This window comes from Channa argus, chromosome 24 (genome assembly GCF_033026475.1).
Source record: "Channa argus isolate prfri chromosome 24, Channa argus male v1.0, whole genome shotgun sequence".
Lineage (NCBI taxonomy): Eukaryota > Metazoa > Chordata > Actinopteri > Anabantiformes > Channidae > Channa > Channa argus.
The window spans coordinates 4,971,905-4,985,483 of record NC_090220.1 but is presented as its reverse complement, the minus strand read 5'-3'; the positions used below and the strand labels follow the sequence as shown (position 1 = coordinate 4,985,483).

The following is a 13,579-nucleotide window of genomic DNA, read 5'->3' as shown; positions in this document are numbered from 1 at the left end:
ATGTTGTCTGTCAGTAATCAGGATTATTCTTTCCATAAGTTTCTGTTAGCCTGTTTAATGTTAGATGCATGTTGTCTGACTGTCTGCTTTGCACAGCCTGTGTATGTTACAGTATAAACATGTTTTTCTTTAGCAATGTGGTTTTAACATTTTACAACTTACAGCTGTGCTTCTCTGTATGCATTTCTTAATCTGCCACTTCATTAGTTGGCAATGTTTTTGCCAAAGGCCTCCACTTATTTAGCCGGCAAAAAATGTGTGTGTTGCCTTTATAAATAAACAAAATAAAATAGAAGACTTGTTTTCAGTCTTTGGCCATGTGGAGACCAGTCAGCTGTTTTCAGCAGCTGATCTGGACAGCTGATGGACCTCATGACTGTACATCAGGATTTAGAGAGAGTTCAAATTTGCCTGAAGAGGGCAGTCCTAGTCATCTCAAAAACACTACTGCATAACAGTACTTAGCATACTTCAGTACTGCTATTGGTAATAAATGGCTACAAGCATAAATACTTGCCAGTAACTAACTACTACTACTAATACGTTAATTTATACGTAATGCATATACGTGTATTCAAATACATAATAATATATTTAATAGGAAAACAATTTAGCAATGTCTAGGGGGAATTACATGGCTGTACTTTTGCATGTCTAAACTAATTTATTACAGATTCAAAATCTTTCACAACGCTGCTAACTATCTAATGTAGGCTGTGAAATGACTCTGATTTAGTTTTGACGATTAATGACTGATTGAAAAGTTTGGTTTTGATTAGATTTTAAAATCTAAATCTGTGAACATAGAAAACATTACAAAGTAGAAACATCATATATCATCATTACAGTATCTTGTGTTGCATTGCCACTAAACGACTTCCCAGCCAGTAGGACTGGATTACCCACTCCAAAGTCTGGTGAGCCAGACACTGAAGGGACTCACTGTCACTGAAGGTTTCTGTCCCAACCTAAAGCACACAGAGGATGTATGGTGAAAAACCTGCAAAAGAAGTTCTGTGGTAGCCACCTACTGGAGTCTCTGATATTATTACAGGATCCAGATGTGAGGCAGCCATCATCTGGTCTCTGCTAGCACACATCAAAGACCTCCCTGCTCAGCATGTAAAGACAGCTTCCTCCCGCAGTGCATGAAGATGTTTTTTGCTGCAGGTATACTTGCTCCCCTCATTTTAACAATTTTTCTCTGAAGCTCCACAAGCATTTACAGGTGGATGATCTTTGAAGCAGGAATTTTAAGTATAAAGACCTGTAAAAGAATAAGCATTGGTAGCATTCATGACCATGTTGTGTTTTAAAGTGAATAAACAGTCGTTATTGATAAATCCAACAAAATTTTATTAAAAACGATGGTATGTGATTACATAAAGTGTGTCTGAACCATTAGATTGAAAAACTAATTAAACAACCTTTGGCAGCAATTATCTTCAAACAAGCGTTAACACATTGTGAGGCTCAGATCACATTTTATAACCAATTATGGCAGAAAATCAGGTCATTTCAAATGGATCACATACTTTCTTCCTGCCACTGTATATTTAGACTCTTTCTGTCATACATTTGTCTTGACTTAAACTTTCTGTTCAAAAATAAACATTTGGTGAAGCATTAAATAGAATTTAATAGATACTAGAAATAGTGTTGTGCTCTAATTCAAGCAAATCATTGCATCGCTTTCAATCACCACACGGGAATCAACAGTTTTTAATTTTTGTTTGTGCTTGACAAACATTTAACATTAGAAAAATAGACACATGGGCTACTATCCACTGAGGCAAATCCTGCCTAAACTTGGAAAAAAAAAAAGTCCCAAAATCTGTTTTCTTTAACCCATGGTTTCCAGCACAGATGCCTCCAAAGGTTCACAAGATAAATCTGAAAGGCCATTATGATTAATGGGAGAGAAAGGAAGAAACAACAAGGTTCTGCTATTGAAATATATTTGGACTTTTCCTGTGGTGTTTGCTCAAGAGGTCACATACAAAAAATGGAAACCACAGGTTTAATCTGTATCAATGCGGTGTATTGTGTAAGATCATACTATTTAAAATATTAACATGAAAAGAAGCTAATAATTATAGATGTCAGATTAAAAGGTCAAGATTTCTCTCTGGAATACAGTGTAGCAGAAGCATGTCCATAGTTTAATATAAATTAATGTTATTCCCCAAAAATAAGAAATATGTCTGAAATAAGGTCAGTAATCAGCCTCCACTATGCTCATGTCATAACGTCATCAACATAATATTATCAGAATTAAACATCATTTCTCATAATTAGTCTAATACGAAAATTATCTAACAGTGTTTTTAGCCAGTGGAGTTTGGCTGTGCAGATTCAGAGTGGAGACAAGAAAAAGGTAAAGGCTGTAGAGAAATTATGGTGGACGCCACATGATGTCGCGCTATTAAGACTGTTTAGGCACAAATTGGAATTCTTTTTTTTTTTTTTAAACCTCTCTTAAATGCAAACAGTTTCATCAAGTTACCCCCAAGTGATTAAAACCTGTCCTGTTGCACAATAAGTCTTTCCTCCCGCTTTTATCTCTGTGACCACTAAAGAATATCTGTGAATGCAAATGGAATTTTGTAGAAAAAGAAGAAGAATTTCTGCTGCAGATAAAGAGCTGGAGGGAAACCAAAACACCCAGATAGTCCTACATTCATCTTTATCTGTACCTACAGGAGGACCTCTCACACCCAAAACTAGCTTCCACACCCTAGGGAGTGTGTTACCATGGTAACAGTTAGGTCCCACCTAAGACGGACTTTAGTAAAGGCCATGTCACAGCTCACATCCAGAGCATACGGTACCAAAAACAAAGATATAGCTACTAAATTAAAATTAAGTTGAAATATTATTAATCACAGGACTTCTTTCTGAATACAGAATGTAAGTGTGATGAATGAATTTGACCTTAAAATAGTGGTGTAGTGGCAACTGAAGGTGGGAATATTTCTTTGCTAATGATGGTGTTGGTGCAGTTACATTCATCAAAGCAGAAATCATCTGAAATAAAAGCAGAGCTATGCAATATTTTTGTGTATATGCTGGACCATACTCTGAGTGTTATGATCAATTATCAGTCGGCTGTTGTAGCATTTCTTAGGACTTAAATTCAACAAGTTGTTAAAAAGAACAAAGGGAAAATCTTCCCTTTGCTCTTCAATGGCTGACTGTTTTTTTTTTTTTTTTTTTGGGGGGGGGGGGGGGGGAAGGGGGGGGGGGGGGGCAGTGGAGGATGCAGACTGAAAACTGTCAGGGTTTAAACACAAATGACAGCAGGTCTGTCACAGTCTAGGTATAAACTGATGTGCAGTGTGTGTGACGTATCTAATAAAAAATAGATCTTGGCTCTCCACATTCCAGAATGTTGCAATATGCATGACAAAGAAATTCAATGGCCTGGTAACATGACATCAGCTGACATACTGTAGTATTAAATTCCAATCCATTAAATCACACATAAATCCAAGGACCTATGAGTATCAGGCGAGTTAAGAGATGGTGAACACTTGATTTAACACCTCGCCAGGAGTCAAAGCTCAATATTTGTAAAATAGATGATAGAGAAATCCTGTTTTGGATTCTTACTGCGTTCTTTTATAGCCAGGTATGACCACGAAACAATATAATCTTGTAAAGACGTTTTGGGCACAGAAAATGTTTAAGAAAATAGAAAAAGATGGAATGCCTATATCTTTTGCTGCTGCTAAAAGCTGTTTTTGAACACAAGGACCTACTGGAAATGGCAAACGTTTTTACTACAATTTTTATTAATACTTTTGTGGTGCAGTTTTTTTTACTTGTACTTATTTGTTTTGCAGTTTAATAGGGGCTGTGTGTGTTTGTAATGTTTTGGCACAGTCCAGCCTTGGGTAATAAGGGTGTGGACCATCATCAACAGAGGCAGTCAGGTTAGGACCAGATAAGAAAAATGCTCAACCCGTGCTGTCTGGTCCAGCCCAGATGTCATCACAATATGCTAATGAGCTGATGGCCTTTAAGTGCCGGAGCACGGTAGGCAGAGCAGTTAGGAGACTGTAAACTATCCACGGACACATGGCAGCCGTTAAATACACTGTTGGGAAACGTGTCAGCAAACCAGAAAAGATGCAAAAGAAAAGGTGAGTATGTACCACAGAGAGGAGGCCACTGAGGACCTGATGGAGCCTCGAAGCTCTGTAACAGGTGAAAGAGATGTTGTTGGTGCAGGGTGGAAGATTCCTCTAATACATTAGTACTTAAATACATTTCTTTTTAATTATTATTATTTTCATTATTAATTAGTATTATTTTCACCATATTATTGACATCTCAATCATTAGTTTTTTTACCATTCACCTTTGTCTTGCAGATTACAGGAGTCAACATGCTGCTAACAATTGTGTCTTGTACCCTGGACAGGATATCATCTTATACTGTAAGTTTATTAAAGAGACACTACAGTATAGATGATGTACTATCCAGGGTTTCATTCCACCTCCGGTGCTATAGGCACACTCAGGCCTAACGGACTGTAGGCTGCACAATCTGCCGAGCAGGGCCATCAAACCGTTACCATTACTGAGTTTTAGTAATGGTAAGGGTTATATGGCCCTCGCTCAATGACATCTGAACCATCAGGATAACCAAAAGGAAAAGTCTGTTATTATTGTTTTATTCATTAGCTTCTGAGTCTTTAATACCATTTTATTGTGTGTGTGCTTGTGGACGCATGTGAAATAAAGCTTATAGCACTGAACCAATGAGTACTTCATTATTTGGTAAAAACACATTTAAAGCAGAGTCTCAGTGCTCTAAATATTTTGATTGAAGGATTACTTTATTGTGCACGCAGACATGCATCAGCTATAATATATTCCAGCAGCAGTTGGCTTGTCTAAGTGGTGATCTTTGCTGCACAACCAGCTTGTCTAATCACTAGGAAGCAGCCGCTGCAGAGAGCTTGAGGGGCTGACACAGCTTCTGTAAGACATTCAAGGCCTCTCCCTCCCTCATCGCCCTTGCTTTAGGCCACTGGCTGGTTATTCATCAAGATGCCTCGGATAGAGTAACCGTCGAGCTAACTCACAAGCAGCAGGAATGAATCTAATCACCATTATATGACCCATTTTAGCATCAGGTTAGTGCTCCATTTTGCCATCCATTAGGGAGACAATTCAGCCCTCAGGGGCAGAGCTGGGCTTTATAAGAGCCAAAAAAGCAGATGGATGGAGGTGGGTGGGGGTTGAGGAAGAGAGAGAAAAGGGAAAGAAAGCAGCTGAACAAAAAGTGATATTAGCAGGGATGGATGGCCACACTTCAAAGGCAGTGGAGGCTAAAGTGATGTGGGAGTGCAGGGTATATTGGGGACATCAGAGTGAACATGACTGAGCAGGTCCCACATCAGTTTATCTACAGTACGTTTGTGCCCGCCAAGTTAAAAGCTCTGACAGCCAAAGATAAACCATCGGCCTTTTCACAGCTCGCCAAACCTGCTCAGCCACACAGATGTGTCGAAACATCCACGTGATGACTTTGTCACCGTTTTATCGATAATATGTCTGAGCTAAATAAATGCTTATAACTCTTCTCTTTACTGTCTGTTGCGGTTTGTCAGTTACTTTTAAATATTGAATATTTTATATTCTTCACTGAGTTACAGTGGTAAGAAAAGGGTTTTGTTTTAAGTTGTAAGAAAATTTAATTACAACGAGTCTGTTTAACTGATAATGCAGAAACCACTATGTAGTTATTGCTCATACCGTACTGTGTCTGAGCTGAAGCAGTACTGCGGAATCATCCAAAATGTCCCCTGAACTTCTTAGATTATTGCTGCCAAAAGAGGTTCTAGAGGTTTTTTTTTCCCCCACCAGAAATTTGCATGTTTAATGGTTGTGTTCAACATGAAGATATAAAAGATTGTAACTATTTTATTACCACAAGCACATTGTGTTTGAGACTATATCAGATCATATTTTCTTACCAATTAATGTAGAAAAATGGGAAATTGCAATTAAATATATTTTTCATGCTGTAGTGCACTTAGTTTTTGCATGGATTTTGGGTGTCCAGAGGTTATAGACAGAGAGTGACTTGCAATAGCCCCAGTTTGTTTATATGCAGTGATGTTTCCTACATGTCACTCTGCAACTCTTTACTGTCAGCCATCAAAAAAAATACAAAATGCGGGAAACACATTCAGCTGTTGAAACTTTTACAACCACAACAATAGTCACAGTATTTTATAGTTAACATCTTAACATAAAGTTTTTCAGCATGTTTGGGGACTGCATGAAAGAATGCTGTGGATGCAGAAGTAAACGTTTTGAGCAAAAGAGATCACACTCTAAGATGTACAAGCTCTGTGGGATCTCTCTAAATGTGGATACAGTATATTGCCCATATTGGCTCCGTGTCAGACTCAGGATAAGATTTTGTTCTTTTTGTTCAACTCTTCAGGTCTTTGCAGTGAAAAATACAAGACGAGTCAAATTCAGTAGGATCTGTCTCCATCTCTTTAGCATTTCACCATGAAAGTCCTCTTTATTTCCGCAGCTTGACTGAAAGCTTCAGTTTTACTTCCCTCAGGTAGACTCGACTCAGATCCTCGCCTGCCTCTCGGGCGATCCGTGCTACCGTCTGGCCAGCAGTGCCAATAACCATTTTCTGTAGACATGAAAAATAAAGAAACATTAGGCACCGGTGAATAGACAGGCCCATAGCTGATATTTCACTCCAGGTCCCAAACATTTAAAAGACATGAATGTATACCTGAAATAGAAACTTTTATAAGGTCAACGTTAGGGTGATGAAATGCATCTTGTCACAACAAACTCTTTGGAAAATACTTATAAAAGAAAATACTAACAGTGAACTAATTGGTGAGCATTTGTGAGCAGCAATATGGTTTCATGCCTAGAAAGAGAACAGATGCAGTATTTGCTTTGAGGATGCTGATGGAGAAGTACAGAGAAGGTCATAGGAAGTTGCATTGTGTCTTTGTAGATTTAGAGAAAGCGTATGACAGGGTACAGAGAGAGGAGCTGTGGTATTGTATGAGGACGTCTGCAGTAGCAGAGAAGTATGTTAGAGTGGTGCAGGACATGTATGAGAGCTGTAAGACCGTGGTGAGGTTTGCTGTAGGTGTGACAGAGGAGTTCAAGGTGGAGGTGGGTCTGCATCAAGGATCAGCTCTGAGCCCCTTCTTGTTTGCTCTGGTGATGGACAGGCTGACAGATGAGGTTAGACAGGAATCTCCGTGGACTATGATGTTTGCAGATGACATTGTGGTTTGTAGTGAGAGCAGGGAGCAGGTGGAGGAAAATCTAGAGAGGTGGAGGTCTGCTCTGCAAAACAGATGAATGAAGCTTAGCCGCAGCAAGACAGAATACGTGTGTGTGAATAAGATGGACCCAGGTGGAACGGTGAGGTTACAGGGAGCAGAGGTGAAGAAGGCGCAGGACTTTAAGTACTTAGGGTCAACAGTTCAGAGCAACGGAGAGTGTGAAAAAGCGTGTGAGGGCAGGTTGGAACGGGTGGATAAAAGTGTCAGTTTGTATCAGCGAGAATGAAAGAAAGGTGATCAAGACGGTGGTAGGACCAGCAATGTTGTTCGGCTTAGAGACAGTGGCACTGAAGAAAAGACAGGAGACAGAGCTTGAGGTAGCTGAGCTTAAGATTTTGAGGTTCTCTGTGGGAGTGACGAGGATGGACAGGATCAGGAATGAGGACATCAGAGGGACAGCTCATGTTAGATGTTTTGGAGATAAAGTCAGAGAGGCCAGATTGAGGTGGTTTGGACATGTTCAGAGGACAGACTGTGACTATATCGGTAGAAGGATGCTGAGGATGGGGTTAGATGGAGGCACATGATTCGCTGTGGTGACCCCTGAAAGGGAACAGCCAAAAGGAAAAGAAAGAAGAAAGACTAACAGTGAACTAATTCTAGCAATTATAGTGGATAAAATATGTTACGTCTACTTCAGTGCCTTTTCATATTATGAACATAGTTAAACTTTATTAACACTATAGCCTATAAACCTTTGCTTGCTTTCCAACTTAAAAATCGTATCAAGTTGTCTCACTAAAATATTTGTCATTTTCTATCTAGTTAAGTTAAAGTGGACAACATAGCTTTTTGCCAGGAACTATTCATACAATAATTAAGATTGGATTTCTTCCAACAGTCAGCCCTGTGTGTTCTCCTGATTCTCCGTATAAAAGTAAGTAAAAAAAAAATAAAAATAAAGCTGGCCTGAGTCACTCTCCTTTGAATTCATTGGCCTTGAAACATTTCAATGGTACAGATGTAGCTTCAAATATTCTTGTTATCAAATATGTATGGCTTGGAAAGGCTGCTCAAATATTTACAAGTTAAAAACAGAAACTGGAAGTTGTGGGGGAAAAGCAAATAAATAAGAAGCCACAAGAGAAGCTTCAGGTGTCAGTCATGGAATGATTTATCTTCCTCCAGCCATGTGCCTACCTCAGACCCATCAACTTGAATGTGTTACAAGATCCATGCCACACAAAAACTACAACACTTGAAACAAAAACAAAAATTAAACAAGACAAATAAACTAAAAATGTGTATTAAATTACCCTACTTGAATACACAGTGTTTTTGTATGAGTCAAAATGTATATAACACAGATGGAAGACACAGGTGTCAAAAATGGAAATATGCAGAGATCACCTACCATATGAGTGTCCTTCTTGACATAAAGTTTAACAGTAACATCCAGCTCACCATTTTCTCCATTTTGCCAGAGTTCAATAGTCTGAAAACAAAACAATTTTTTTTTTTAAATAAGTCAATACAGTGTGGGTTAAAGTGACAGTTGTAGATTTGTCAACGTGACCAGTTGCTACAAAGAATTACCACTGCATATCCCACAATTCTTTGCACATGCAGTGACAATGTCCTCCAAATGGGAATGACTACATATCTAAATGTTTTTTTGGAAACCACATAGAGTAACTAATAAGAACTAAAACACAGTTTGACTCGGTGGAGTAACTTTACACCTGTGGATGTAGGAATATTACAGATCACCAAGAAACACAGAGCAACATCATAAGTTAGACTGACAATAAAAATAATGCCAGAATTGGAAAGGGCACAGACAAAACAGCCCAGCAGGGTTCATAAAGACAGCAGACATGAGGCTGCGTACAGTAGCTGCATGACATCATGTCATCAAAGGCTTAAAAATGGGCCACAGAATGAGCAGAGTGAGATATGATGAGCGTTGTAAGCCCATCATCACAGAGTCCCTGCAGAACTGGGTTGTTAACCACCTGTGTCACTGAATAGGGCACTTCCTGGGGCAGATACTCCAGAAGCTTCTCTCTGATGATGTTGGTGCAAACTTCCTCAGGACTCTGATCAGTCAGGACCTCACTGTGGTACTGCCAGGGACCTGGCTTGGCTGCAACCAAAAAGTAGTTCTTCCGGAATTGGAGAGAAGGGATGGTTATTAGCATAACTAAAAATGACACTGTGTAAGACCTAAATTTAAACCAAAGCTATTTTGTGTGTAAAAAATTAGCACGTCTTTATCTATGTGCTAGGGGAAATTTGTTTCTCACAATATACATTTTAGGCCAGTGTTAATTTGGTTTTACCATAGTTCAGGCCAATTAAGTCGTTGCGGGTCTTTACTTTTCAAAAGGTATAATAGCAAAGGTTTTTAACATATAATTTGAATGTTTTCCATATCCTAATTTGTACCTTAAGTGTTTCCACATCCTCTGGGTCCACAGAGGAGACCATGAAGACATCCTTGAAGTGTGGCCAGCCCCTTTGGCTTCTGAGCACCTTCATCTGCTCTTTGCTCAGCACAGAGTTTGGCTCAGCACTATCCTCATGCCCAGCATTGTCCTCATCAAGCGATAATTCTGAATCCCTCTCTGGGCTTTTTTTGGCCCATGGGGGCTTGATCACTGGCCTAACTTCCAGTCTGCGTCCATTCACCACTCCACATGTCAACTCAGCTGCGATATGAAGCAGCCTGTCTTTAGCCTTCATTAGGTCCACCTTAAAAAAAGAGGAGCACTAATGGTAACCGAAAGCCCTTTAAAAGGCAGAAAACCACAAAGTACTGCTGCTGTAAATACCCACTAAAGCAACAAATGCTCTGTCCCTGGAAAATGGTCCCAAACATTCAGTTGTATTCTGTTTAACTAAACATTTGCTTAAGATTAATTTAACCAGCTGTTTATAGAAATTATTTAGAATTTTGAAAACATGACACTATGCATGACCAGTTTGTAAAGATTTATCCCTTGAATAGTAGGGAATTGAAAAAAAGAACAATTTATTGTTGGTTTGGTACAGCATAGCTAAAGGGTCTCTGGTTACAATCTACTGGCTGACTGGCACCTGTCTGTGTAGAGTTTGCATGTTTTCCCTGTGCATGTGTGGGTTTCCCTTGTGTACGCCGGCTTCCTCCCACAGCCCAAAGACATGCATGTTAGGTTAATTGGTGACACTGAATTTTCTGTAGGAGTGAATGTGAGTGTGAATGCTAGTCTGTCTGTGCATGTCTCTCTCTGTTTTTGGCCCTGAGGTGGACTGACTACCTCTCCTGAGAGTGCCCCACCTCTCGCACAGTGACAGCTGGAATAGGCTCCAGCCCCTGTGACCCTGAACAGGATGAGCGGTTACAGATAATGGATGGATGCATTGTTGGTTTGGGATTTTCATTGGAATACTGGTAGCATCGTCTGTTTGAACAGTCCAACTACATTACTGTAGTTAGACTGGGCAACTGTGGCGCAGGAAGGTAGAGCGGTTGTCCACCAATCTCACAGTTGTTGGCTCAATCCCCGGCTCCTCCTGTCACACGTCAAAGTGTCCTTGAGCAAGACACTGAACCTGAACTTAGTTGCTTAGTTGCTGTTGGCCTCCCCCATCGGTGTATGAGTGCGCGTGATTGTGAGTGTGAATGGGTGAATAAGAAGCAGTGTAAAGTGCTTTGAGTGCCAATAGGTAGAAAAGTGCTCTATAAGTGCAGAACATTTACCATATGTGTTATATGTGGTACGAATTACTGTAAGCTTTAAATGTTTAACAGATAAACAAAATAGTGAGTTTATGGTAGTGTGAAGGTTGTTGATGATGAACTGTATCTATTATTTGGGCAAAAAAATACCTTATTGAGAACCAGGACTGCTGGGATGTCTGGGTGCTGGGCCAGGCATTTGAGCACCTCGAAGTCAAGACTGTTGCACATCCATCTGTCTGCCACATCCACCATGACGACAACTGGAAACAGTTGTAAATGTAAGCCCATGAAACTAACCACCAAAAGCTAACTAATAAATGTCTTAGAGAAAATTGATATACTTTGGTCGGCTTCTTTGACTGTGTTCCAGGGATCAACAAGTAAAGATTTCTCCAGCTGGTGTCTGGGAAAACACAGCGTCCGTTCACATGTTACCCTATATGACAATACTGTATGAACAAATACAGAAGTTGAATTATACAAATGATCTAAAAAAACCAAACAAAAGTAAGGCACCTTTTAACCTTTGATGCTGTCGTGAGACCAGGAGTGTCCAGTAAAATCTGTTAAATAATCCATATGTATTGGCTTAAGAATCTAGCTTTGGAAGAGTATTAGAAAGCATCAAAAAAGTACAAAAAAAACTAACAAAAAACTCTTACTATCTGTGTATCATCTTCAGTGAGAACACCCAGGGCACGTGACCGTGTTGTGTGAACTTTTTTGGACACAGCAAACACCTTTAATAAAAAAATCCTCATGTTAGAATGAGCATGACTTCCCCCTGAGCAAGACAGATGAATGACAAAGTGCAGGTTACAAACAGAGACACGTAAGACTGAGACCTTTCTGCCAAGGAGCTGGTTGGAAAATGTGGACTTCCCAGCATTTGGGGCACCTATTATAGCCACTTTCAAAATCTTTGAGTTGTCAGGCTGATCTGGATGTCTAAGTAACAAAGACAGTTGTTCACCTGAAAACATAAAAGTGCAATTAATTATTACAAAATATGACAAAAAGTGAATTTGACAGCAGTAAAAACAGGAACTAGAAGTTCTAGAACATGAGACTGGTGGCAGAATGATGTCTGAAGTATTTAGAAAAGACCGGCGCCAGAATGATTAAACATTAGTTTAGTTATAATAATATTAGTTTTAAAATGTTAATCTCTGAGGCAGTGGTCTGGTTACCGCTGTCAGGCAGAACTGAGGCTGGGACACGATAAAAGCTGTCGTCCGCCTCTGCTGCTTTGCCTTTCATCAGTCGGCTGAGAAACACCTCTGATGTAAGAAAACAAGCAGGGTTGAAGATAAATCCATTCCTCCCTCCTCTGCTGCAGGCAGTATTTCCTGTAAAGACGTCAACATCTCCATCACTTAATTGCCAGCAGGACTGCAAGGTAACTACTGACTATGTTTACTTGGATGTTTATTCATTATTATGCATTCAGACTAAAACTTAATTATATGTATTTACAATACTTGGAAATAGAAATGTCATTTAAAGTATTTTATGGTAAACCGGGTTCAAGACCGTCAGGTGTGGCAGCTACCTGTTGGTGTGGGATTCAAACCCATGGCCTTCTGCATCCCAACCCAATGCTCTACCACTGACCAACCAGGCTGCTTTTATACAATATTTAACAATATTCTGCCTCATTAAATGATTTTTAATTGAACATTTTCATGGCCCTTGTTGCAAAATACAGAATGTTTACAGAATGATTCATTTCAGTGTGTGAACTGTTGCATTGAAGATTACCTCTAGTTTAAAGCTCATCATGGGCTGGAAGCATCACAGTTCCACATTACACTTTGCATTTTGTACAATGTATAAAGTAAAATCAAGTTATTTTGATCTTCAGTAGATTAATGTAAAAATAGCTTTCTTGTGTCCACCTTTACACAGTGAAGCTCAGGCACTGAGCACAAGAATAATAAGTAAGACAAGTTCAAATGTCATTTCAATTATTTTAATTTAATCACAATTTACTTTATTACTTCAGGGACAGACAGGAGTCAGACTGAAACAGTAACTTACAATAGTTCACAGTGAAAATCACAGTGGACAATCACAATGTACCGTTTTGACAATTACAATGCTCCCCCTTACATTTTGTCACAATCTCTAATGTATTTAAACGATTTTTGACGTCAGTAAACTAAAAGTTAGTAAACTGTGAATTGTTTTCGTGGATGAACACAATCTGACAGAGCAAAGAGATGCGCACATCTTATTTTTTAAATGAACATAACTGAATAATCAGTAAACATAGTTTGTGACTGACCTGATGGGAGAAACCATGACGCGCTTTCCTGTCGAGCAGACAAGACGGACCGTCTAGAGATGGCGTGTCTGATAAGGCGACCAGCAGCTCTTGAAGCCATTGCGCTTCGATTATTCTTACATAAGACCCAGTCCTCTGTTTTAGCTGATTGGACTGTGTTTCACAAGTATTAAGAAGTGAGCGGCTTGTTTACATTCATATTTGCTACAAGGAGAAACCATGTTGCGCTGACCAAAGACATCCACTTCCGGGCTGAAGAGGGTCCTCACGAAGGTTTTAG

The 13,579-nt window shown here is 39.5% G+C and overlaps 1 protein-coding gene and 1 long non-coding RNA gene across 2 annotated transcripts; one reads left to right on the top strand and one right to left on the bottom strand.

Annotated features, from left to right (window-relative positions):
* The first annotated feature begins 3,232 nt into the window (after positions 1-3,232).
* Positions 3,233-4,762, top strand: LOC137109157 (uncharacterized). Its single transcript, XR_010912278.1, has 2 exons — positions 3,233-4,145; positions 4,376-4,762. It is a non-coding gene; the product is annotated as an uncharacterized lncRNA (long non-coding RNA).
* A 1,155-nt stretch (positions 4,763-5,917) lies between these two features.
* eral1 (Era-like 12S mitochondrial rRNA chaperone 1) lies at positions 5,918-13,555 on the bottom strand. Its single transcript, XM_067494631.1, has 11 exons — positions 13,300-13,555; positions 12,203-12,361; positions 11,858-11,985; positions 11,675-11,752; positions 11,529-11,575; positions 11,354-11,415; positions 11,160-11,272; positions 9,737-10,042; positions 9,304-9,453; positions 8,703-8,783; positions 5,918-6,669 (listed from the first exon to the last, which is right to left on the bottom strand). Exons 1-11 carry the CDS (start codon positions 13,397-13,399, stop codon positions 6,547-6,549), a joined length of 1,347 nt encoding a protein of 448 aa, XP_067350732.1. The 5' UTR covers positions 13,400-13,555; the 3' UTR covers positions 5,918-6,546.
* Positions 13,556-13,579: the final 24 nt, after the last annotated feature.

Bases quoted from the DNA above. Each gene is read 5' to 3' on its own strand.
- eral1 (XM_067494631.1), bottom strand. From the start codon at position 13,399: ATGGCTTCAAGAGCTGCTGGTCGCCTTATCAGACACGCCATCTCTAGA. The intron at 11,576-11,674 runs GTAAGAGTTTTT...ATTATTTAACAG, and splicing joins CTGAAGATGATACACAGATA to ATTTTACTGGACACTCCTGG. The intron at 11,273-11,353 runs GTATATCAATTT...AACTGTTTCCAG, and splicing joins AGTCAAAGAAGCCGACCAAA to TTGTCGTCATGGTGGATGTG.